General features: G+C 47.8%; 2 protein-coding genes across 2 annotated transcripts; both read left to right on the forward strand.

Moving 5' to 3' along the window:
- Positions 1 to 2,220: 2,220 nt before the first annotated feature.
- On the forward strand, positions 2,221 to 6,842 carry glp2r (glucagon-like peptide 2 receptor; the record flags this gene model as incomplete). Its single annotated transcript, XM_084459781.1, has 12 exons — positions 2,221 to 2,314; positions 2,471 to 2,575; positions 3,086 to 3,207; positions 3,486 to 3,592; positions 3,948 to 4,104; positions 4,241 to 4,400; positions 4,594 to 4,654; positions 4,906 to 4,972; positions 5,386 to 5,474; positions 5,912 to 6,050; positions 6,305 to 6,346; positions 6,453 to 6,842. 12 exons carry the CDS (start codon positions 2,221 to 2,223, stop codon positions 6,840 to 6,842), a joined length of 1,533 nt encoding a protein of 510 aa, XP_084315907.1.
- A 3,294-nt stretch (positions 6,843 to 10,136) lies between these two features.
- On the forward strand, positions 10,137 to 13,648 carry mettl9 (methyltransferase 9, His-X-His N1-histidine). Its single transcript, XM_084459776.1, has 5 exons — positions 10,137 to 10,437; positions 10,761 to 10,951; positions 11,597 to 11,806; positions 11,927 to 12,111; positions 12,626 to 13,648. The coding sequence occupies exons 1-5, from the start codon at positions 10,264 to 10,266 to the stop codon at positions 12,835 to 12,837; spliced, it is 972 nt and encodes a 323-aa protein (XP_084315902.1). The 5' UTR covers positions 10,137 to 10,263; the 3' UTR covers positions 12,838 to 13,648.
- Positions 13,649 to 27,099: the final 13,451 nt, after the last annotated feature.

The raw sequence follows: 27,099 nt of genomic DNA on the forward strand, positions 1-27,099 counted from the left end.
TATACAGGTGTTGGTCCGGTCAGTGTGGATGTGGACAGACAAACCAAGGATGTGTGTGGCGATGTGGCATGAGGTAGCAAACCTGGCAACCCACCGTGAGAATTATTAATGTGTAAACAAGGCGTCATGGCAACACGTCTGCTAGCTTGGCAAAGAGGGAGGTGGGCAGCGAGGAAAACCGCACTCTCAGCATTAATCTTTCCACTCTTCAGTCTGCAGGTGAGATATGGGTGACTGCTAACAGAAACACACACACACACACACAGTTACACACACACATCAAGTTACTAAAAGTGTATCGCATCATTCTCCATTGTTTATATTGGGATAAGGGCTGCTTTTATTTGTGTCTTTTGATTCTCCATGTTTTTGAATTCCAAAATTCATGCTTGGCAATGTGCAAATATCATGAAGTAACTAGGGCTGTTAATTGATTAAAAAATATATATTTTCATTAATTATATGATCTGTAATTAATTTATCTACTTAATCACAATTAATCACATATCATTTGTTGCTGGAAAAAGCCCACAAATGAAGATATTTCAATTAAAAGACGTTACATTGATGTCAGTAAAGCACTGAGTACACAATACAAACAGTGGCTTTAGTAGTCAATGTATTGTTTTATTAAATTATTATTTGTAATATCTTATGTGTAAGGCTATCAATCAATCTGAGCAACATATTTCCAATACGTCCATGGATTTTCAAAACTCTTGTGCCTCTTGATGCTGGCTTGTAGCTGCATTGGAGGATGTGTAATTTGCAATGCTTCCATTAAGCCTTTGTCTTCTACCATAGCGATTCATTTTGCAACCAAGTTCGTCAATTTGTCTGAGGTAGACTTAGCCTAACTCTGCTACCTGCTCTCTGTAGCCTACAGGCTCCAATGGGATTTTATTTTTTTTCTTAAAAAAAAAACACATTTATCATAAATTTGCATTAATTAAATTAACGCGTTAATCTTCACATAATTAATTGGTCTAAATAATGTGTTAAATTGACAGCCCTAAAAGGAACACACAGTAGTTATATCATCATTTTACAAAATCAACACTACTGTTGAACTCTGCAACGTTAACATGTAGCTCAGATCATCCTCATCACAGGCATTACGTCTTTAACGGGATCTATGTCGACCTGATGGTTTGATACACATGGAGGAAAACTAGAAAGATTAAGACAGGTAGAGAGACAGACAGGCAAACTGACACAAAGACAGGTAGAGAGACAGACAGGCAAACTGACACAAAGACAGGTAGAGAGACAGACAGGCAAACTGACACAAAGACAGGTAGAGAGACAGACAGGCAAACTGACACAAAGACAGCTAGAGAGACAGACAGGCAAACTGACACAAAGACAGGTAGAGAGACAGACAGGCAAACTGACACAAAGACAGGTAGAGAGACAGACAGGCAAACTGACACAAAGACAGGTAGAGAGACAGACAGGCAAACTGACACAAAGACAGCTAGAGAGACAGACAGGCAAACTGACACAAAGACAGCTAGAGAGACAGACAGGCAAACTGACACAAAGACAGGTAGAGAGACAGACAGGCAAACTGACACAAAGACAGGTAGAGAGACAGACAGGCAAACTGACACAAAGACAGGTAGAGAGACAGGCAGGCACACTCTCACAAAGACAGGTAGAGAGACAGGCAGGCAGACCATACGGCAGGTGGAGAGGCAAGCAGAGAGACAGTTTACTGCTCTGCCACTGGGTTGTGAAGGCTGTGAATGTCAGCCAGAGATCACACACCACATATGGAATAGACTTTAGAGAGAATACCTTAAAGAGATCCTCCCATGAATAAAATAATTAATAGAGTGACTGAAAATAAAAATACATATTTTATGATGCACAATTTGAACAATCAATTATGGAGAGAAATCTGTAATCAGTTGATATCAGTTTACGACATTAGACTGAAAAACAGTAGCTTCTTTCCCTTCCCATGCATCACTAGTATTAGTACTAGTACTTTTCCCATGACTAACAACGCTTTATGATGCCAATAATTCTAAGGGAATCCCATTGGAATACTACCACGGAGTGGACAACTAGCACAACTACAGCTGCAACACCTCCAACCCGCCCATTCACACACAAACAGGCCTTATGGCACTTTGAGTACAGCTCATTAATTTGGTGGTTTGTGTAAATAGATGTGAACTTCTGTCTCATGTTGTATGTCTTGACTGACAGGTAATGGGCTCTGTGCTTGAAGATGTGATGTCTAAACGGACTGAGTACCAGGCCAACTGCACCAGAACTCTAGCAACAAGCGCCTTCTCAATAACTGGTTCGCATTACTACGATTAAAGTGTTTTATTTACAAGCTTTGCCAGTATACGGAAACCTTAATTCTTTTGATTCTTTGAATTCTCTTATGCACCATTTTGGAAAAAAAAATCTGTTGACTTTACAACAACACAAGTAAATCTTACTCATCTTGTAGGAATCTACTGTAATGGAACATTTGACAAGTTTTTGTGTTGGCCCCATTCGTCTCCTGGGAACGTGTCGGTCCCCTGTCCTTCCTACCTACCGTGGATCCATGAGGGTAAAACTGCCATTTTATGGTTCTATACATTTATCTCGGTCTAGAGGTTTCTATGGAAAGGGTCTGGATATCTCACTCATACTCTTACAGCTCTGCTCCCTGTCAAATGTCTCTGTTCTTTCTCTCCAAACTGCTCTTCCCCTGTCTCTCCTTTTATAGCCCTTTTTAAGGGTTATATTAGCCAGATTATGTTACCCTTAGCTAACCTATGTTACAGTTAGTGACATATCACTGGAGCCGCTGTTTTCACTTCCTGTTCTGTCAGTGGCAGGGATGATGGTCGGTCAGTTGACCAAACTTCGGCTATAATGAGCCAGCCACGATCCTCAAGCTTCGACTGTGCAGAGAACGTCTGTAGTCGGCCATTTTAGGATTAGCTATGCAGAAACAGTCAGTAAGTTATTCATTCATTCAGTCAGTCAGGGGGTCAGTCAGTCGGTCAGTCAGACACTCACCAGACTCAAGGTTGCATAACTAAGGCAAATCTATTGGCCACTCTTGCTCACGCAGATGTCTCGAGGAGCGCATACCAAGAGTGCCTGGCCAATGGGACATGGCGGCTGAGGGAGAACTCTACGGAAACCTGGAGGGATCAGGCAGAATGCCTGAATCCACACTATTTCAAAGCAGAGGTCAGGAGAAGGTCATGAGACAGTACCTTAACCTTTTGCTCAGTGAGAGATTGACTCACAGTCCACACAATAATGCATATTATTAACCAACTCACCCAGAGAGAACTGATTAATTTGCTCTTTTGTGTTCAGTTGATTTAGTCAAAATATTCTGAAATGACCATGCATGCATGCATGTGTGTGTGTGTGTGTGTGTGTGTGTGTGTGTGCGTGTGTGCATGTGTGCGTGTGTGTGCGTGTGTGTGTGTGTGTGTGTGTGTGTGTGTGTGTGTGTGTAGGAGGAAGAGCTGTTCCGCCAGACAGCGCTGAGGATCATCTCCGTCATTGGCTACTCCCTGTCCCTCTCCTCCCTCTTCCTGGCCACTGTTCTCATGGGCATCCTAAGGTCTGTGCACCTCCAGTCGCGCCATCACTAACAATCCAGTCTTTGATACCAACATTAATTCAATCGTTATTTATCATGTTTATTTAAATTAAACCAAACCTCTTCCTTGTTCTAGCACTGTGACCACTTAGGCCTTACTGACACTGATTGGGATGTACAGTCAGTTCACTTAATTATTGTAGGTTACTTTGGTGCTGATCATTGTTAACGATATTAGTCTACAAAGTTCCGGAATCATTCCTCTGTGTTTTTCCGGCCCTCCGTCTTGCTCGTTGTAATGCATGTTGCTCAGCACCGGTGTGGTCAGCGGTGGGCTCTGAATCAATGCTGGCTTCTTGTCTTTCTGCTTCCCCAGGAAGCTCCACTGCACCAGGAACTACATCCACATGAACCTCTTCGTGTCCTTCATACTGCGCGCCATGGCGGTTATCACCAAGGAGATCATGCTACACGTCATGTACACCAAGTTACCCGACAACGACACCGGGTGGAACTCCTACGCCAGCTCAGCGGTACACAGATGCCGCTCATGGGTGTACTGTAACTAGGGGGGGGGGGGGGGGAATAATTCACCATGATGATGAATTAATAAACACAGAATAAAAGGTTTCCTTTAGTTTATTAATCATCTAATGTCTCCCTGTTCAGATCTCAGTGCTGTGCAAGGCCTCCAAGGTGTCCATGGAGTACTTTGTGGCCTGTAACTATTTCTGGCTCCTGGTGGAGGCCATCTTCCTCCACACCCTCCTCTTCACCGCCATGCTCACCAAGAGGTGCCTCCTCAAGAAATATATGCTCATTGGCTGGGGTAAGGCTCTAAGAATCAGAATTGATTTTATCGCAAGCATACTAGGAATTTGATCTGGTCAGTTGGCGCACTGATGGAGACAACAGCTCATTTGCTGCTGGGGCACAGTTTTAAACTGAAGAGATGAAATTTCCTTGGCTGGACTAAATGTTCCTTGATAAGTTGTGCCTCCGATGCGTTTGTTCTTCCCAAGGTACGCCATTCATGTTTGTGGTGCCATGGACAGTCATAAAAATTGTTTATGAGAATACAGGGTGAGCATTTGTTTTATATATCCATATTCATTCAGTTTCAAAACAATATTATGGGCACATATGAGTATCAATGCAATCAAGAGAGTCTTTATGACAAAGATGTTTTTTTTTTTGAAAGAGACGGTAATATTTTATTAATTGAGTGTAATTTACACTACACAGTATAGGTGCATTTAAGGTACAGTATTGAAGGTGCTATTTCCAGTTGAAAGGTCATTGGTTATGCTCATTTGAGTCTTTCCTGTCCCAAGGTGTTGGGCCATCAACAATATCTGGTTCTGGTGGATCATAAGAGGACCGATCATGTTGTCCGTGTTGGTGAGTAGTTCTGCATCGTCATCCCTAGACATTCCCCTAAGGCCCTAACATCACTGCATTACAGGAACCAACATCTAGTCACTAGCCATGTTTCCATCCACTTGTGAATTGTGGAATTGAATTATGTGAGGATCGCTAAAAATATGAATGTGAATAAAGCCGGTGAACGTGCGTTTCCATCTAGAGCTTTAAATCTGATAATTTTCATTGGCCCCAAAAAAACAAACTTTTTTTTTTTTAGATCGGCCCATAGCTAGGTCCGGCCCGGTATGCCAGATTGCCAGTCCAGTCCTGAACGTTTCCTTAGCTGTCAGCTTGTTGGTTTAATATCCTCCTACTATGTTGGCAGTTTATCCCGTGTACAGTGGGTAATACAGTACATGTCTCTCTAAACTTGAATTTTCTGCTTGCAGGTTATTTTCTTCATATTTATAAAAATCCTGATGCTGCTTCTAGCCAAGTTAAAAGCTGATCAGATGCAATTCACAGACTACAGATACAGGTAGGCTGAGTGTCAGTGGCGCCTGGATACACAGTACAAATTAGGAGTCATTAAGAGCTGGCAATCTCATACTGTACAAACCCAAAACGCGTTGTTCATTATTCTCCCTTAACCTCTCAAAATGTATTGTGAGTATGGATATCATCCTAATTTTGTAGACTTTTTCCCAGAGACTGACTACTGTTAATATAGAAATTTTGAAATAGAAATATAGACTAAATATAAAAAACACAACACAGAATGCTCTGTCCTCCATTAAAAGTGACTAGACTAGGCTGTGTTTGGGACCTGGAAACCTTCCATGGGACTATGAATTTATATTAGAGCTATAAAATAAGCTTAGCATGCATGCTTAGCATCACTCAGTATCAGTCAGTCAGTAGAGATGAATACAGTATTGAGATGACGAAGCGTCTCATGGTTCTGTCCTTCCTCAGCCTGGCCAGAGCCACGTTGGTGCTGATCCCCCTGCTGGGGGTCCATGAGGTGGTGTTCACCCTGCTCATAGACGAGTGCGTGGAGGGAAGCAGCCGCTACGCCCGCAACTTCATCAACCTCACACTCAGCTCCTTCCAGGTACTTCCTCAACCTCACACTCAGCTCCTTCCAGGTACTTCATCAACCTCACACTCAGCTCCTTCCAGGTACTTCATCAACCTCACACTCAGCTCCTTCCAGGTACGGAGAACAGTGGAGGAAAGAAAGAGAGGCTAGAGAGACAGTCTATGATTCACTGAGAATTATTCTACAAAGTGACCACAAACAATACAATAAGACAGGTGTTGAACCTCTATCCAGGTATTGTGTGTGACAGGTTATGTCTCTTGTAGGGATTCCTGGTTGCTGTGCTGTACTGTTTCGCCAATGGAGAAGTGAGTCCAGGGACTGTGATATTATTTGATTCAAGCTTACAGTTGCAACATAAGAGACAGACTCAATGTCTTGTATTTTACAATTCTCTCTCTAATCCGTCTTCAGGTTCAGGCAGAGCTGAAGAAGCGCTGGCAGCTCTTCCTGTTCACCCACCACGTCCAGACCAGGAGCTGTTTCCGGGGCGCGCCCCTCAAGCGCCTCTGGAAGTTCTCCCGAGGCCGCCGCCCTCACGGCTCGGAGCAGAGTGAGTCCTACGAGGAGGGCGGAGCTCACACACACGCCCAGCTGCTGCAGGTGGCTGTGCCGAGAGGGGGAGGAGCAGGAGGGAGAGGGGGAGGGGACAGAGACGCGGACGACCACGGGGGGAGGGGGAAGGTGAGGGGCAGGGATGTGGCAGGGCTGGAGTTTCTCACCAGGAAGAGTTATTCCAGCAGCGATGGAGAGATGACCAATGGAGAAACCATGGAGGAGATACTGGAGGAGAGCGAGTTCTGACCTCCACATCTCCCTCCCTCCATCTCTTCATCCCTCCATCACTCCCAAGTCCCATGCTGTTATGAACTATGACAGACTGGGGATACGCCCTAAATAGACTGGCGGGACACGCCCTAAATAGACCGGTGGGACACGCCCTAAATAGACTGGGGATACGCCCTAAACAGACTGGTGGGACACGCCCTAAACAGACCGGTGGGACACGCCCTAAACAGACCGGTGGGACACGCCCTAAACAGACCGGTGGGACACGCCCTAAACAGACTGCTGACACATTTTTCTGATGTAAGACAACAAGACAGAGATTGTCCTCTTGTGTGTCTGGTGGATTGTAATGACCTACAGCATGACATTCACATTGTGTATTCATATCTCCAGTCAACTACATACAGTATTTACCGTTAAGTATAATGTATATCTACAGATACTATACGAGTATCTCTAAACCTTGACCACATGTTCATTGACAGCATTCTGCTTTATTCTCCTTGTAAAATATGATTGTAAATTGCAAGTCTTTACAGACCTGCCTGTGTTTGAAATGTCAATACTATTCTACACTATGTTCTTGCATTTGGACAGGATGTTACAGTTACAATCTTGTGCATGTAGTGGGTATATTATGTTTGTCAAATATACTGTAAATAGAGATACATTAAGGGGATTTCGTGTTACTGTTTGTGTCTAATATAAAGCTCAATATTACACCTGATATAAGCTAAGTTTATACAGTACATAACTTAAAATGGCATGAACAGCTGCTGTACTGTAAATTACACACTAGGCATGCTGCAATAATGAATATATTAAAATATACATGCACAACGTGACAAGCCAGTATCCATTCTCCTTGACAAAGAGAAGTGATCTCAGCCAGAAAAACAAGGGTTAAGAAAGTGTAAAAGATGAATTCAGTTTAACTGATTTAAAGGAATGTTCTAGTGCTTTTTCTCCTTGAGCCTCTCCTGGACCCTCTGTGACTCATCCATCTGGATGAGGGTGTTCTTGTTGTCCATCACTCCCTGGAAGAACCCTCCATTATTTACTCTAAGAGAAGACAAACAACACAGCAGCAACAACAACAACAACGATGACGCATGCTCAAGGCAATTAATCATGCTTGTATCAAATATGTTTTCAGTAAAGTGATTCTGAAAACAGGAAAACAATTCCACTTAGGTGTGATTGATCATGAAATAACAGCACATTATTTGATTGCTTATTGAATTTTCTTCTACAGCTGGATAATAATAGGATTGGAATACATTAATATATTTGTCGTCCGGGACTCCCACCAGCGGGTCTGATACTGTTAATATCAGTCTAATATTGCAGAGCGGACCATTTCACACGACCACATGATCTTGGGACCAGCACCCCTATATATATATATAGAATATACCCAAAACAAATTGAAAATGTGATATAGCTCTACGGTGTCTAGAATCTGATTGTTGATGAATTACCTGCATTTCAGCGTGATCAACCTTCCTAATCATGGGAATGAAATGAGCGAGATAACATCCATATTACACTGTTTTATTTAAAGTTGAATAAGCTGTTTCCCTACAGAGCAAAAATACGCCACTTGGAATGGCTCTCTGAACCTGGATATAACATCTCGTAAATAAGATATTTATTAATTTGTCCTAATCGGTGTGTTTTATCTGAAAATCTCAATACATGCTGTGACATATTGAAGAGGTCACTTTGAATTGTCTAACTCGCTTTTGAAGTTCAGATTCCTGTGGGTGCAATTTGGTTAGGCTGTAACAATGCAATCGACAATTTTACATTTTAATCCAGAAATGATCATATAATTTTTCCAAGGAACTGTAGTGGATACACCTGTACAGTTCCCTAGTACTCAGTGCATGATTTTCTACTTGGATTGAATATTGTGAATTAATCTTGGTCCGGCTATTTCAGAAAACTGTAGAAGTGTGTGTTGAAGGGCTCCCTCTGCTGGTGGCTGAAGGTGCAGAGATCCTGACGAATCCTCCCCACGACCTCATCCAGCCTGACCCTCTGCTGCTCCGTCAGACGCGCTACCTCAAACCGCCACTAGAGGGAGACACACCTGTCACTACAGCACAGCACAGGGAGGTGAGAGACAGACAGAGAGAGAGAGGGAAGACAGAGAGAGAGAGAGAGAGAGACGAGAGAGAGAGAGAGAGAGAGAGAGAGGGAAGAGAGAGAGAGAGAGAGAGAGAGAGAGAGAGAGAGGGAAGAGAGAGAGAGAGAGAGAGAGAGAGAGAGAGAGAGAGAGAGAGAGAAATTCACTTCCGGAGGCATAGAGGAATCTCCTCCCTTGCTCCTTGCAAATTGACATTCATTTGCTCTTCGGATCTGGATGTTAATTAGATAACCTGAGTCAAGGCCTGAGGATTATAAAGACAGTCACACCCACAGGCTGTGTTTGTAGAGCTTAAGGGGGGGGGGTCCCTACAGGTTAATAGGATTCCCATGTTTGTCTGTTGCCTCAGCGACTCCTAGTGGCAGAATTGAGAATACATGTCACTTTGAAATTAAGTGTTTAACATGTTTTTTGAATGATTTTTCACGGCGCCCATCCACATCCATTGGATGACCAAAACGGTGGTAGAGCAATTATCAGACTTTCTCAAAAGTGAAAGAAAAAATAAATAAATAAAAGGATTCTGGCTTAATAAGGAAATCAAGACCAAATGGAAAATCAACCAATCAATTTAGCCCACACATAGGCTACAACGTATTTACTAATTAATAATACTTAGGCCTATTTATTTGTCCAGTAAGAGTAAGAAAATCAATATTTTATTCCAGAGATTTTACAGTTATTTTTGTACAATTGAAGCTTTAATCAAAGGGATATTATTTTAGGCATAAGCACATCTGAATTTATCTATCTGAATATATCTTTGAGATATATTATTTTGTAATAAAACTGAATTGTCTATCCATACATAAACGTTAAATATATAAAAGAGTGTCTTCTTTGTTGGAAATCAAAACATTAGCAATCAGTCTACCGCCCGGACCCGGGACACATTTAGTGGTAACACCGGAAATGTCCACACATATCCCACTGTCCTACGTCAGCAGATATGATGACGGATTAGTCTTTAGGCGACGCACAAATTGACTAAATTAAATCTATATGCGTTTCGGATTAGGATGTAAAACAGATAGGATGTGGATTAAACCAATCAACCGCGCCCTCAGGTTTGTGTGTTTGTTGTCAGGAGGAGCTTCAGCTGGAGGAGCTTATTAAGACATGAACCAACATTACGCGTCTGCGCTCTCGACTGGGTCATTCCTGTCCTGCGGTTTATACTCGGCTGATTACGCGCGTCTGCTTGTCTCCGCTGCTGGTCAGAGAGTCTGCTTGATCTCAGTCCCAGGTGTGAGTTAAGGTCTTGTGAGTTAAGGTCTTGTCCATATGTGTCCTCTCCAGCTGAGGACGTGTCTCTTTGTGGGCTGGGTGTTGGGCTACGTCTCCTTCCTGCTCGCCACCAGGAGCATGTGGACGGGGAGGTACCTGCGCAGTCCCCTGGCGCGCTCCTTCCTCACCAACATGCTGAGCGAGGGCGAAACCGGCCTCGAAACTCAGGAGGTATGTAACTACAGTAATAATAACCAGAGACTTTGGGAACTTATTTGTCATTTACTCTCCTCATTCAAGACTAAAGCAGTGCATTGTATTTTATGTCATAAACTAGTTACATGCTTGAGAAATCCGTGTCCGGGAAGTGTAGATATCTTTGTGTTTGTATTATATTTATGTTGAAATGTTGTCTGTAACTTTATGCTGCTTTCTTGGCCAGGTCTCTCTTGTAAAAGAGATTTTCAATCTCAATGAGACCCTGGTAAAATACAGGTCAAATGAAAAATAAATCAAATAAAAACATTGATGTAATCCAGTGTTTGTCCATCCAGTGGTACCGCTGTTCTCCTGAGCTGCTGGGGGACGCCATGCGTCCGCTGTTCGTCCAGAGCCGGCTGGACTCGGACACCCAGGCGTTCATCAGACACAGCGTGGACAAGTCAGGCTGGATATTCACTCAGCTCTACCACTCCTTCATATCCACAGTCCTCAGTCCCCTGGTCTCACGCACCTCCATCAACGGGTAGGGGACAGGCTTTTTCTCTCTGTCTCTCTTTCTCTCTCTTTCTCTCTGTCTCTCTCTTTCTCTCTCTCTGTCTTTCTCTCTATCTTTCTCTTTCTCTCTCTCTGTCTTTCTCTCTCTTTCTCTCTCTCTGTCTTTCTCTCTCTCTTTCTCTTTCTCTCTCTCTGTAGAGAGGATCTTTTAGGCCCCCAAAGAGATTTTATCCAGAGCCAAAGGAAAATCACCAGTGCCAAAATGCAAAAGAATTTGAATAAAAATAGCAACTCAAATCCTCTCCAAATGTGTTTGATAGCTTATTTCAAGTGCAGCCCATTCCTCTTTCTTGTTTGGACCACTAGTAATCCAGATAATTAATAGACAGATTATCAGTATCTTAAACATTTTGTCTTCATATCCATTTTGTGTCATGTCGGGAGATTTCCCGCGATTGTGAAAAGTGAGCTCAGTCAGAACGACAGTGAACAATATAGGCCTATATATGCTGGTAGGCTAGTCGGCATAAATTGGAGGTTTCCCCCCAAATTGTGTGCGCATCCCCCCCAAAGACCCATTCTGAGCCAGGAGAAACCCTGCAGTGTCCACATTGCTCATTCCTCCTGCCACATAACCTCTCCTCTCACCTCTCACCCTGCCTCGTTCCGTCAGGTTCCTGGGTCGTGGCTCCATGTTTGTGTTCTCGGCGGATCAGTTCCAGCAGCTGCTCGGTGTCGCCCCCGCCTGGCGGGCGGAGAGACTGCTGGACCTGGGCGCCGGGGACGGAGGGGTCACCGAGGTCATGGGGAAGCATTTCAGAGAGGTCTACACCACCGAGGTGTCCCCGCCTATGAAATGGCACCTTCAAAGGAAGAAATACACGTGAGTACACACGCGCACACACACACACACACACACACACACACACACACACACACACACACACACACACACACACACACACAGTACAGCCAGCCTGTTAAAACACTCTCTTTCTCTCAGACTGCTAGGTGTAGATGAGTGGCAGCAGACGGGTTTCCAGTACGACCTGATCAGCTGTCTGAACCTTCTGGATCGCTGTGACGACCCCCTGGATCTCCTCAGGGCCATCAAGCGCTCCCTCGTGCCCAGAACAGGCAGACTCATCCTGGCCGCCGTGCTGCCCTTCCAGCCCTACGTGGAGATAGGTCAGTCAGAGACCGCTTATTGATCAACCACACAGTACGTTGCTGAAAATGTGAAGAGAATACAATTGTGCTCTGGAGCCCCGTGGTGAGGATTCCTGAATTGAGATAGATAACATTTCTGTGTAGACAAATCCTAAAAACAAATAAACCGTCCACAGAGCTTTTAGAAAGGTGCGTAATAAAATTGTTGCTTTCCCCAATAAATTATTGATTATGAATGTATCATTTTAAAAATGTTGACGTGTCTGAAATAAATGTTGTGTGTATCTGTGAGATATCGGGCTTAGTTCCACCTCTAACCAGGTGTGTGAGTCTGTTATGATGTTGGTTCCACCTGGTATCTGTGTCAGGAGACCATTTGCTCACAAGCCTTGTTGGGATTTATTTATTTTTTTATGATTTGCCTACATACAAATCTATAGCACTTTTAAGGTATATAAAGTCAACTTTGGACACTGACTACCTGCTAACTGACTTTATATAACGCCTGACTGTGTGTTTTGATTATGTCCAGGTGGGAAATGGCAGCGTCCCAAGGAGCACCTGCGAGTGAAGGGGAAGACGTGGGAGGAGCAGGTGACCAGCCTGGCTAGCGAGGTGTTCTGGAGGGTGGGGTTCCAGGTGGAGGCGGTGACGCGCCTCCCGTACCTCTGCGAGGGGGACATGTACAAGGACTACTACGTCCTGGACGACGCCGTCTTCGTCCTGAAGCCTTCAGACGAGTGAGCTCTGGTAGCAGCTCGTTCCCGAGGGTCGGCCTGATGAGGAGCGCTCATCTGATCATCTCCATTCATCCACATTCATATCATGTAAATAACAATGGCGTCTATCAAGCTGACCCTCTCTTGAACATGCAGTCTGGTACATGAAGACAGGGCTCTATTCACCTGGCTCGGTGCTTGTGAAATGCTGATGGGAGTAGATGTTAAGATGTCTCAGTTAAGCATGAGTGCCCAACCCTCCTCCTGGAGAGGCGCTTCTGGTGAGACACTGTCCTGTAGATCTCTCCAGCCCTAATCCTCTCTCTCCTAGAGGACGGTTTGGCCCACATGTCTTGTAGGTTATTGTGCTGCATTTCTCTTCAAACACTATAGGATCTGTTTTAAGGTGACCTGGTGAATCTAATCTGAAGCTCAGGTAGCTGCTGAGTGCACCAGCCATTTTGTGTAATAGTTCTACTTTATCAGCCATTTTGTGTAATAGTTCTACTTTATCAGCCATTTTGTGTAATAGTTCTACTTTTATCAGCCAAAATAATAATAATCTGTCAAAAAATGTCAGTTTGCCATTGAATATTACCTCGTGGGAATGCATCATAAACCTGCAGAAGAGTTTGACAAAGAGCGGGAAATCCTTCATATTGAAACATATCACTAGGGAACTGGTGTCGGTCTGTTCTGTATAGCGATGTCATTCTCGCCACTCTGTTTTGGTCATTCCTTCCACATTTACACTGTTACTGTACATGGATGGTCTGTTCTCTATAGACTTAGTCAAGCACATAAAGCAGGAGTCTTCCCTTTATTTTCAAATGTAGTCTTGTGTAATGACCGTTTCAGTCTGTGCTGTTGACAATAATGATAGCAATATGAGGCCTTTGAAGTTAATAGCTTTCATCTATATTGTTCATGTTTACTTTACAATGTGCCACTATTTTGTGTGTATTTTATTATTTTATTGAGAATTATCAACTCAAAGCAAATAAAAAAATTTTTTCTGTGACTTGGGACTCTTTCATCGTCTAATTGCAACAGGTGTATTCATTTTTCTGCACCACCCTGTTCTACCAGCAGGTGTCGCTAAGCCACCAGTTCCTTCTCCGCAATGAGAATCCACTGGGATGTGTTTATCAGCCGCCTCTGAGCAATGCGCTGAAAAAGCGATACCAAAACAAAACTGACAGGGAGCCGGTGTAGATATTTGTTCACCAGTCGAACGCTTAACATTTAGAGATTTTGGAAATAGCTTCTGTTCCTGGATCGGTGGTTAGGTGCCCACTTGGGAAGGAGGAGCCAAACTAAGATCCACGCGTCCGCGGACCCTCTCTGCGTCTCCAGCCAAGAAGGTCCTGCGCGCCCAACTCACAAGACAACTAACATGTTCACAAGAGGCAGTCGCACCGGGAACCACTCAAGATATATCCGACTCACAGGGCTGCGGTTATAGCAGGTTTGCGAATATTCACTTGCATTTTGACCTGCTACAACTTTTGAGGAAGTATTTTTCACGGAGCCGTTTCCATCCCGATAGCTCGTTTCCCGTCGGAAGCACCTGACGCGCGGTCACCGCGTCCACTGACCCTCCATCTGGGAGACCCGTCCACTGACCCTCCATCTGGGAGACCCGTCCACTGACCCTTCACCTGGGAGACCCGTCCACTGACCCTTCACCTGGGAGACCCGTCCACTGACCCTTCCTCTGGGAGACCCGTCCACTGACCCTTCACCTGGGAGACCCGTCCACTGACCCTTCACCTGGGAGACCCGTCCACTGACCCTCCACCTGGGAGACCCGTCCACTGACCCTTCATCTGGGAGACCCGTCCACTGACCCTCCATCTGGGAGACCCGTCCACTGACCCTCCATCTGGGAGACCCGTCCACTGACCCTTCCTCTGGGAGACCCGTCCACTGACCCTTCACCTGGGAGACCCGTCCACTGACCCTCCATCTGGGAGACCCGTCCACTGACCCTCCATCTGGGAGACCCGTCCACTGACCCTTCCTCTGGGAGACCCGTCCACTGACCCTTCACCTGGGAGACCCGTCCACTGACCCTTCCTCTGGGAGACCCGTCCACTGACCCTCCATCTGGGAGACCCGTCCACTGACCCTTCCTCTGGGAGACCCGTCCACTGACCCTTCACCTGGGAGACCCGTCCACTGACCCTCCACCTGGGAGACCCGTCCACTGACCCTTCATCTGGGAGACCCGTCCACTGACCCTCCATCTGGGAGACCCGTCCACTGACCCTCCATCTGGGAGACCCGTCCACTGACCCTTCCTCTGGGAGACCCGTCCACTGACCCTTCACCTGGGAGACCCGTCCACTGACCCTCCATCTGGGAGACCCGTCCACTGACCCTCCATCTGGGAGACCCGTCCACTGACCCTTCCTCTGGGAGACCCGTCCACTGACCCTTCACCTGGGAGACCCGTCCACTGACCCTTCCTCTGGGAGACCCGTCCACTGACCCTCCACCTGGGAGACCCGTCCACTGACCCTTCACCTGGGAGACCCGTCCACTGACCCTCCACCTGGGAGACCCGTCCACTGACCCTTCACCTGGGAGACCCGTCCACTGACCCTCCACCTGGGAGACCCGTCCACTGACCCTTCACCTGGGAGACCCGTCCACTGACCCTCCATCTGGGAGACCCGTCCACTGACCCTCCATCTGGGAGACCCGTCCACTGACCCTCCATCTGGGAGACCCGTCCACTGACCCTCCATCTGGGAGACCCGTCCACTGACCCTCCACCTGGGAGACCCGTCCACTGACCCTCCATCTGGGAGACCCGTCCACTGACCCTTCCTCTGGGAGACCCGTCCACTGACCCTTCATCTGGGAGACCCGTCCACTGACCCTTCCTCTGACCCCGTCCACTGACCCTCCATCTGGGAGACCCGTCCACTGACCCTCCATCTGGGAGACCCGTCCACCGACCCTCCATCTGGGAGACCCGTCCACTGACCCTTCACCTGGGAGACCCGTCCACTGACCCTTCACCTGGGAGACCCGTCCACTGACCCTTCATCACCTACAGGTGAGGATGGGTTTAATTGTACAATATATAAACCGGAGTATGGAAATTAACCCCAACTTTGCTACTTTTATCTAGCTGAGTAATATTCTCCTGCTTATATCAGGCCAGTGTTAACAGTAGCTAATCAAACTATCGCTGTCACTCCTGGAACATGTTGTTTACAGACTGCCTGGCTGGGTTGTTTACAGACTGCCTGGCTGGGTTGTTTACAGGCTGCCTGGCTGGGTTGTACCAGTCAAGGACATGCTGGTTATTTACTAGTCACAAGGGAGCCTGACGAGTTTTAGATCATATTTCACACCACTGACTTTCATTACTGCTCACGTTGACTGTGTCAGATCCGATTACAGAGCTGAGTGAGCTTCATGTAGGACCCTTCCAAGGGCTTGAAACCTCTCAGAATAGTCTGACTTGATGGTTTTATTGACATTCAGTCACTATTCCCAACCCAGGCTTGTCAGCACATCAGCCCGTCACATGTTGATGCCCTGTAGAGGTCAGGACACGGCAGGGCTGATAATTGAATGCACAGTGGGAATATTGATGGATCCTCTCTGATCAGCCAAACAGCTACCTCAGGCTATGTCCTGACCTGGTCCAGGCTATGTCCTGACCTGGTCCAGGCTATGTCCTGACCTGGTCCAGGCTATGTCCTGACCTGTTCTCCATGTCCACTGCATGTTTGTCTCTGTAGTTCTCAAAAGATTGTTTTTGAACATAACCAACCAGAGGAGGCTACTGAGTCAATAGTGAAGTTGTAAGGAGAGTATAATAGAATCAAACGTAGGCCTACTTCTTTGTGTCATTCGGGATGGTGTTATTTGCATACTGGTGCTGGTACTGCCATCTTGTTTGACCTTAACGCACCTGTTTGACTATGATTGACAATCAGACAGAATCAAAGAGTGCAAACTTTTCCTGCTATTTTGATTATTTACAACACAAACAACTGAACAGAACAGACTCAAATCCTGTCCTAGAGGCAATATTATTCTATCTGCAAACACAATCCAATCATCTGCTCGTTGCTCCGAAGCGTTAACACACCCCACCCTCCTTCCCTCCCTCGCTCACCCAGACGAGGGTGAGCAGAGCCCTTCGTTTGCCTCCAAGCTTGGTTGGGGATCTTAATTGCGGTTCTGTTATCGCCTAGTGACGAGCTTCTGTTTTTAATTAGAGCTGTGTGGGTAGACCAGTTCGTTTGATCTGGAACATTCCTCACTGGTGCTTGCAGACAAAACGGTGGAACTCTTTTCGTTTTTGGTCCAAACCTGGTCTCTCCTGGATATCTGGCGTCTCTTCAGCGCCCCGCTCCTGTCGTCCCTGGTGATTGATTATTATTGTATGTCGCTTTGGTCTAAAGCGTCAGCTGAATGACTGTAACGTGATGTGATGTGATGGAGACCTCAGGCAGCGGTCGTCCCCGGCGATGGAGACCTCACTCAGGAAGTGGTTGCCCCCGGCGATGGAGATCTTAGGCAGTGGTCGTCCCCGGCGATAACAGACCTCAGGCCGCGTGGCGGTCATCTCTGCCCAGTCTCCTCCAGCCCAGTAAAAAATATGTTTTCCTCACGTCTCTGGCGGAGTGCCGCGCGCCTCGAACTCGAAGAGAGAGAGAAGTTTCCTCAGAGTTGCAGACTTATTCCAACATGGAAAGATCCGCCGATTAGGCTAGCATTCCTAACTGAATGGGGTTTCCTGGATTTAAAGAAAATAAACAAACTTGATCCATGGTAAAGTGACCGCTCTATTCTTAAAACGCCCTGCTCAGTCTATTATGTAAGAGCCATCATGCGTTTAGGCCTGCGTTACTACTAGCCGACTACTAGACTGATAACAGCTATAATGGAGACCTGTCTTGAGCTGTTATGTCACAGCTGTGCTTAAATAGCTCGTCTGAGCGCTAGCTACAGATTTATTGAATGGTAGTAAATTCCTAGTGTATGATGACATGTCTCTCTTTATCCTAATGGCAGGTTGTGGCTGAGCTGAGAAAGAAAACACACACACACACACACACACACACACACCTGGCCTTGAGAACAACGCTGCACACACACACACTCCAGCTAGGCCTGATCAAGACCAGTGGAAGGAGGACAGAGGGGAGCAAGTGGACGTCTTGACCCCTGACCCCATCTGACCAGCTGATGCCGCGCCCGGACCCAGGGGTGCAGGATGTCCTCTGGTCTCCGTCCAGCGACGCCTCTCTCCTCCTGATGGTCTCTCACCCGACTGAGCTGTGGAGGAGCGCGTGTGTTTGATCAGAAGAGCGCGGGGGCCACGCCCGGGGTCGGTGTGATGGGTAAGGAGCAGGACCTCCTGGTGGCGGTGAAGAGCGGAGACCTCCTCCTGGCTCACAAGCTCCTGGCCAAGGTCAAGTGCAACAAAACCAGTGAGTATTAAACGTCTAGGGAGGGGATTCTGTGTGTGTGTGTGTGTGTGAGGGGGCGTGCACGCGTGTGTGTGCTGACGCGGGCTCGTATCTGGGCGTGCGCGCGGACGTGTGTGTGCGTGTATCACGGATGATTTCACGGATCACGGATGATGCACAACAAAAACAGGCAGGGTGAAACAGAGCTGGTCTCTCCTCAGGCCAGCGTGATGAGGGAGCAGCTCCACCCTATCAGGCTCATCTCCCAAACCACCAGCCAGTCACCCGCCCTGCGGTCAGACGGTTAAACGGGGGCGAACAGTGAACAACATGATGTAATGGGGGTCGGGGGGGGGCTGTTTCTTATCTCCTCAGATTCCAGAGCTAGCGTAGCGTCGTGCTAATGACAGTGCGCCTCTTATCTGGGCCTGGGAGAAAGTGAGAGCGCTCTGAAGTCTTCTTTGTGCCGATATCTCCCGAGTCTTTCATCATGGCTGCTCTGCGGCAGCTCGGCGGAACAAAGCTCTGTCAGGAAAACCCTGTTAACTCATGGCGTAGTTAACGGTGAATGGACTGTACTTGTATAGCGCTTTTATACAGTCGCCCGTGTAAAAAGTCTGTGTAAAAACATTGTTACACAACGCATAGTAATGCCCTTCGATGTCAAACCGCTCGGCTGAACCTTCAAAGGAAACCATTGTTTGTTCCTCTTGTGAGAACTCTCTCGTTTTCCTCTCTTTTCAAACTGAAGAAATAGTCTTGACTACCAGTCGCCAGTCCTCTCTGATAGTCTCTGATGGTCTCATGATTGGGGAGGTTAGTGACTGGACTGTATTATTGCCTAAAGAAGATCATTAACCTGACTCCGCCCCACACTGGTCACCTCCACGCTGGAGGCTGATGGTGTTTGTGGTTCTGGTGGTTCTGGTGGTTCTGGTTCTGGTGGTTCTGGTTCTGGTGGTTCTGGTGGTTCTGGTGGTTCTGGTTCTGGTGGTTCTGGTTCTGGTGGTTCTGGTGGTTCTGGTTCTGGTGGTTCTGGTTCTGGTGGTTCTGGTGGTTCTGGTTCTGGTTCTGGTGGTTCTGGTTCTGGTTCTGGTGGTTCTGGGGGTTCTGGTTCTGGTGGTTCTGGTTCTGGTGGTTCTGGGGGTTCTGGTTCTGGTTCTGGTGGTTCTGGTTCTGGTGGTCTGGGCTGCGCCTACATGTTGAAGGTTCCCAGCCACAGGGCAGAGCCTCAGGCCTGGGTCAGACGCAGGCTCACTAACTGACCTCTAAAGCTAAAAGGGGGGCGGGGGTCAGGGGTTAGGGGTCAGAGAATGACCAGATGCGCGGTCAACTAAACAACGGAGGGAGAGGGGGAGGAAGGGGTTGGGGGGTGAGGCATGGCTGGGGGGTTGGGGCGGGGCGGGGGGGGGGGGCGGGGGGTAGCTGCCGTAGCATAAGGGACTGAGTATACCAGGCAGATAGTAATGCAGTCCTGAAACTCTCTCTCTCTCTCCCTCCCTCTCTCTCTCTCCCTCTCTCCCTCCCTCTCTCTTTCTCTCTCCCTCCCTCTCTCTTTCTCTCCCTTCCTCTCTCACTCTCTCTCTCTCTCTCCCTCCTTCTCTCTTTCTCTCCCTCTCTCCCTCCCTCTCTCTTTCTCTCTCTCTCTCTCTCCCTCCCTCTCTTGCTCGCTCTCTCTTCAAGGGGGAATTGTGGAGGTGGCTAATTCACTAATTCATCACGGGGACACACACACACACACACACACACACACACACACACACACACACACACACACACATTGAACTTAGATGACCGGAGTGACAGCTTGAGTTATATGGCGTTACCCCATATGTCCCTTCTAAGCTTCCATCCACCAGGAACGCTCTCCAAAGGCCTTGATAATTATTAACTCCATGGTCCAACCTGCCCCCCCCCCCCCCCCCCCCCGTCCTCTCTGGCCCGGTCTCTACATGGCCTCCTGGTCTCTACATGGCCTCCTGGTCTCTACATGGCCTCCTGGTCTCTCTCCTGGTCTCTACATGGCCTCCCGGTCTCTCTCCCGGTCTCTACATGGCCTCCTGGTCTCTCCTGGTCTCTACATGGCCTCCTGGTCTCTACATGGCCTCCTGGTCTCTAGGTCTCTACATGGCCTCCCGGTCTCTCTCCCGGTCTCTACATGGCCTCCTGGTCTCTCCTGGTCTCTACATGGCCTCCTGGTCTCTACATGGCCTCCTGGTCTCTACATGGCCTCCTGGTCTCTTCATGGCCTCCCGGTCTCTTCATGGCCTCCCGGTCTCTACATGGCCTCCTGGTCTCTCTCCTGGTCTCTACATGGCCTCCAGGTCTCTTCTTGCCCGACAGATGGACGGCCTTTTATTCAAGTGAAACGGACAGATTTTAAAATTCATGGAGGCATAATTCCCTCCCGCCGTGTTTGTTTCTCTGAGGGTTAAACCCCCCCCCCCCGGTCCTTCTCACCCCACCCGTTCCTTCCTACCCCTCCTCACCTCTCCAGGTTCAGGTCAGACTGTCTCCACCCCCCAGATCAGGGCTGTTCAGCCCTCTGTGCTGATAACACTAGATAAACATTCCCTGTTGGACTCAGGTCCCATAGATGTCTTTGTTTGACCTCTCCAGGTCTGTTGAGGCTCTGGTCACTACAACAGGGCTTAGCCTCTTAACTACCCGGGCTAATGATCTGTCTGCCCCCTCCCGGCCCCCTCTGCCCCCCCCCCCCCCCTGCCCCCTCTGCCCGCCCTGCCCCCTCCCTGCCCCCTCTGCCCCCTCCCTGCCCCACCTGCCCCCTCTGCCCCCCCCCCCCTGCCCCCTCCCTGCCCCCCAGATGGCTGAGCCACAGCCAAGGCGTGTGAGGGGCTTTTAAGTTCATATGATTGCACAGAGGCACGCACACACACACACACACACACACACACACACACACACACACACACACACACACACACACACACACACACACACAGGGACACACACATGGCCACCTTAATCCTGACCCTATCCTCTCTGACAGATGGAGGATCTTGTCTGGGATTGTCAAGGAATTTACTGAAAGCATTGAAGATTGTCTGAGATTACATCACCTACTGTAATCCAGCATAACTGGCCTCTATTACAACCTCCAGGCAACAGATACAGATACTCTTCTGCTCTCTCTCTCTCTCCCTCCCTCCCTCCCTCCATCTCTCTCTCTCTCTCCCCCCCTCCCTCCCTCCATCTCTCTCTCCCCCCCCTCCCTCCCTCCCTCCATCTCTCTCTCTCTCTCTCTCTCTCTCTCTCTATCTCTATCTCTTATTTGCCATTTATATACTGTATATCGAGATATTCATTTGAATTTGGTGTTATACTAACTGGAATAAAAACGAGAAAATAGCACAATAAAACAAAATAAATAGATCAATAAAATATTATAATGAGAAAATATACATGGTGATTATTCAAAAATATCACTCAAATATTAGAATGAGAATATAGTGATGATTCAAAGCCGTACAGCGCTGGGGTAATAATCCCTCTAGCTGACTGATGGCGTCTTCCAGAGGCTGAAGACATGAAGACAGCAGCTCAGCTCAGGGGGTCCTGGGTCCTCGGTGGTGTCCCAGCTGTTTAGAGACATGCTTATGGAAATGTCCTTTGAAGATGGAAGATCAGCACCAATAATGTGCTGGGCTTTATGGACCGTTCCTTCTAAAGATCTGAGATTCTGAGAAGCCTAACATTGATGGAACCAGTAACAAAGCTCTCAGTAGCACAGAGAAACAGATCAGAACACTAACGCTCATTTAGAATCTCTTAAATCTCCATAGAAAAGAAAGAGGCTGATGTGGCTTGTTTATAATGACTTCTCACCATGATAGATCCTCATCATGACATCTCTGATATCTGCTGCTCTCTCTCACCATGACAGATCTGCATCTCTCTCTCCCCATGACAGATCTGCATCTCTCTCTCCCCATGACAGATCTGCTCTCTCTCTCCCCATGACAGATCTGCATCTCTCTCTCACCATGACAGATCTGCATCTCTCTCTCTAACTACTGTACTGTATGAATACATTGTGCTCTGTGATGTGTTGTGCATAAGGTCGGTGAGAGAGTTTGCATGAGAGTGTGTGTGTGTGTGTGTGTGTGTGTGTGTGTGTGTGTGTGTGTGAGCCTGTGTGTGTGTGTGTGTGTGCGTTGCGTGCGTGCGTGTGTGTGTGTGTGTGTGTGTGTGCGTTGCGTGTGTGTGTGTGTGTGTGCAGTAGTGTGTGTGTGTGTGTGTAGTAGTGTTCCCCAGGGCAGAGCAGCTCTCAGCAGATGGTAATGAGGATCAGCAGGATGTGTTTTTATAGTTGCTACAGTTTCCTGCTTTGATCAGTCTGCCCTCACGCTGCTGAGAGAGAAACAGACCCTGGATCAGTCTGCCCTCACGCTGCTGAGAGAGAAACAGACCCTGGATCAGTCTGCCCTCACGCTCCTGAGAGAGAAACAGATCCTGGATCAGTCTGCCGTCACGTTGCTGAGAGAGAAACAGATCCTGGATCAGTCTGCCCTCACGCTGCTGAGAGAGAAACAGACCCTGGATCAGTCTGCCCTCACGCTCCTGAGAGAGAAACAGATCCTGGATCAGTCTGCCGTCACGCTGCTGAGAGAGAAACAGATCCTGGATCAGTCTGCCCTCACGCTGCTGAGAGAGAAACAGACCCTGGATCAGTCTGCCCTCACACTGCTGAGGAAGAATCCTCTCTAACGCTGCGTTAAACAGGACCTGGATCTGCCTGCGCTCTGCCGCCATCTTAAACACCTCCTACCTCCACAGAGGAACCACGCCGGGGAACTCACTCCTCCTCCCCCGAGCTGGAGATGAACACGTAGGGAGAGTTTGGCTGCTACACACCATCCAAATAAACAAGACTTTCTTTCCACATGAGGCAGATTATGCACGGGTAGCATGGCGTGTTGGTTCTGATATCAGTCTCCTCCCTGTGATGAGCTCAGCTCAGCAGGCGGTGTTGGGTTGGGTTGGGTTGGGTTGGGTTGGGTTGGGGTGGGTTGGGTTGGGGTGGGTTGGGGTGGGTTGGGTTGGGTTGGGTTGGGGTGGGTTGGGGTGGGTTGGGTTGGGTTGGGTTGGGTTGGGTTGGGTTGGGGTGGGTTGGGTTGGGTTGGGTTGGGTTGGGGTGGGGTGGGGTGGGTTGGGTTGGGGTGGGTTGGGTTGGGGTGGGGTGGGTTGGGTTGGGGTGGGTTGGGGTGGGTTGGGGTGGGTTGGACTGTGACAGTGTTTATCAAGGTCAACTCAAGGTCACGGTCAACTTTATTTATATAGCACAATTAAAATCAACCGAAGTTGCACCAAAGTGCTTTACAGTATATAAAAATAAAATAAAAACAGACAATACATACGAACAATACTGAATATAAAAGTGCACAGTTTAAAACTACACAGTCACACCAGGGCCAGGGATGTATGTCTTAACTAGCCTCAGACAGCCAGTGAAAACAGGTGAGTCTTAAGATGTGATTTAAAAATTTTATCAGAAAAATAAGAGTCCGCCAGTGCGTTCAGAACTGAGGCGAAGCCGAGACGACCTCCACCTGTCGCCCAGAGACATATAATGTGTTGCCCTTGGCAACGGTGATTATTGCTCCAAGCCGGTGAAAAAAACAAAAAAATCACCCGTAGAATGCACGATTGTCCAATCAGAATGGAGTATTTCAGAGAGCCGTGTAATAACACGATAATAACCTGTTACCTGAACACCAGAAGGAGACAGATGAACTCTGCCTGAACCTCGCTGTGTGTTTCATTACAATGATTCAATCGCGCCTCATAATGACGGCCTTATTGAAACAGGCGGCAGCTTGCTGTCCTCGCCTGGAACCGCAGAACAGACAGAGGAACCGAGACTGAGGGAGAAAAGTCCCTCATTATGGGCTGAGGACGAGACGTAACACTGGTGTCTCTGCTGTGACCGCATGTTCTTACGCTGGCACGCTCGCTGGCTTCCCTGAGCGTGTTCCCCGAGCGTGTTCCCCCAGCGTGTTCCCCGAGCGTGTTCCCCCAGCGTGTTCCCCGAGCGTGTTCCCCCAGCGTGTTCCCCCAGCGGGTTCCCCGAGCGGGTTCCCCGAGCGGGTTCCCAAATGGTCCCCATCTTTGAAGACGTTCTCTCATTGTGAGGGTCGTCTAGGTAAACAGAACGTTTGTTGACAGTAGAACCACGGAGGTCGTCTGAGGTGAGGATGGATCTTCAGTAGTCTCACTGTATTACCATGACATCCAGGTTATTAAACCACATTAACCCTTTCGATACGACCACGTCACCGGCAACAGTTTAAAAATATCTAACAAATATTTAATAATATTAAAAAAATATCTAACAAATCCAAAAGATTCCTCACTCCAACACTTGCTGAAAGCTGAGAAACTGCGCTTTCTAGTATTATAGGGAAAATCCAATTAATATTCAAAATGTTGTCACTCTACTTTCAGGGTTAAAAGGGTTAAACACAAGGCAGGGCTGGGTGAGGTCACACACACTCTGCATCTGGATGTCCACAAAGGTTACGACCTCAATCCTTTGTTTTCATTCAATATCATATAATATGCGATGTAATAATTCATTTAATTTGATGGTAGAGTTCCAGAGCACGGGACATCGATCTCTTGTTTGCGCCGAGTCATTCGGGCTGTTGCTTGGTAATGAGGATGTTTCCATTCATAACAGGGATTCACGGTCTTCTCAAACAGACTTGAGTGTGAGAACAATGACACGGCGTGGCCTTCAAACGCTCAGAAAAGCTCCCCTTCAAGTTATGGAAAAGAGTGTGTGGAGGATTTTCCATCCTGTCAGAAGGAGCTGGTTTACATGGCGTTTTCCATCGGGAGTAAACAAGCCGGCCAGCGTTAGAGCGGTATGCAAAGTCAACGCCCTCCAGGCTCGGAGCAGAGACGCGTTACGTCATCCCAAACCTCCAGGTGTGTTTACCCACGGCTAATCTTCTGTTTTGGAGGAAGTCTGCGCACGCACATGCACACGCGCGCACACACACGCACACACACACATACTGAGTGTGGGTCTAACCCATTTGCCGTGACATTTCAGCAGAACGCTTGCATTTTCAACAACAGCTCAGAAGAGCTTGAGATGGATTATTTTTATTTATTTTTGTTTTGGTAGGATCTTTTCTGTTTGTTCTGTGTCTGAGAAACAGTCTGATAACATAAGTACATGTATATACTGTAGGGGGACTAATGGACACTATAGGATAGATTGAAGACATTTCTCAAGAAAAGGACCATAGTTAATCTGACCCTGGCGGTCAGTGTTGATGTTGATGTTCCAGGAAGGCCCACACACACACACACACACACACACACACACACACACACACACACACACACACACAAGCTGCATCAACAGAGCTGTCCGCTGCCCTGGCTGCTCAGAGGACTGCATTTGACAGGATAGACACGCACAGATACACACACACACACACACACACACATGCATACACACACACACACACACACGCGCGCATACACACACGCCAGCACACACACACGCCAGCACACACACACACACACACACACGCACATACACACACGCCAGCACACACACACACACGCGCATACACACACGCCAGCACATACACACACACACGCGCATACACACACACGCACACACATGCACGCGTGGACACACACACCCACACACACACACACACACCCTCACACACACACCCTCACACACACCCCCTCGCACACAGCGTCCTCAGCCCACCCCCCCCCCTGTGTCATTTACCCTTTGCTTAGTGATGTCACTCAACCTGCCAATCAGGTAGATTGATCGAGACCCGGAGAGAAATAATGGCTTGACCAATCAATGGTGGCGATGAGGTAACGAAGTAATTAGCCAGTCTATGGATTCTCTCTCTCTCTCTCTCTCTCTCTCTCTCTCTCTCTCTCTCTCTCTCTCTTTCACCCGTTCTCTGTTCTCTCTATCAGCTCACCTCCAAAACATAAATAATCCCTCTATTAACTTCCTTATTGACATCTATTCAGATGTTACAGGGATGCAGGCATCCTGTCACGATGCACAAGGCTTTGTTGATAGGCGGGTCGATGAGGCGGGTGTGAGCGCTGAGACATCAGACCGGCCTGATCGGACCAGTCGCCTCATCAACGCCACGCCAGCGGTTAACTTCTTGCGCAGTGACTCGAGGTGTGGGCGAAAGACATCTGAGACAGACCCTACCCCCCCCCCCCCCTCTCTCTCTCCATGCCAGCGGGCGGTCTGAGCCATAATCTGCTTTAATCCCAGACAGATTCTGCTACTTTGCCAGTAGCCTGCCAGCACAGCAAGACTGCTCTGGTCTTATCGCCAGGGGGATTAGATCATGTTAGAGCTAGTTCAGTGGAAGCAAATAACGCATGTCTAATATCAGTGACGGATTATGGTTTTCGCCATCAGAAGGTGACGGGGTCCCAAGGAAGGAGGAGTTTCCTGTCTGTATCAGCCAAACCTAGCCTGGTCCCAGAGCTGTACCCTGGGGTTCGCCTGCACACAACTGACTCTAACAACTAACCACTTGAGTTAGACGGATCTATTCTTCAGATGCATGTTTCCCTTGAAGAAGTCCACACCTGACCACAAATCATTCGTCTCACCCCGCCCCCTTTTTAAAGCCAGGTTGCTCATGGTTAAGCTTGATTCCTTCCAATCCATCATGTTATGGGGGGAGGAGGGTCAAGCCACAGTTCTAGAATCAAATATCCTTTGTGTCCGCTCAATGATGTCTCTTTGCTTGGAAATTGGTGTGTGTGTGTGTGTGTACTGTATGTGTGTGTCTGTGTGTGAGAGAAGAAATAGT

This window comes from Borostomias antarcticus (genome assembly GCF_949987555.1).
Source record: "Borostomias antarcticus genome assembly, chromosome: 29".
NCBI classification, from domain to species: Eukaryota; Metazoa; Chordata; class Actinopteri; order Stomiiformes; family Stomiidae; genus Borostomias; species Borostomias antarcticus.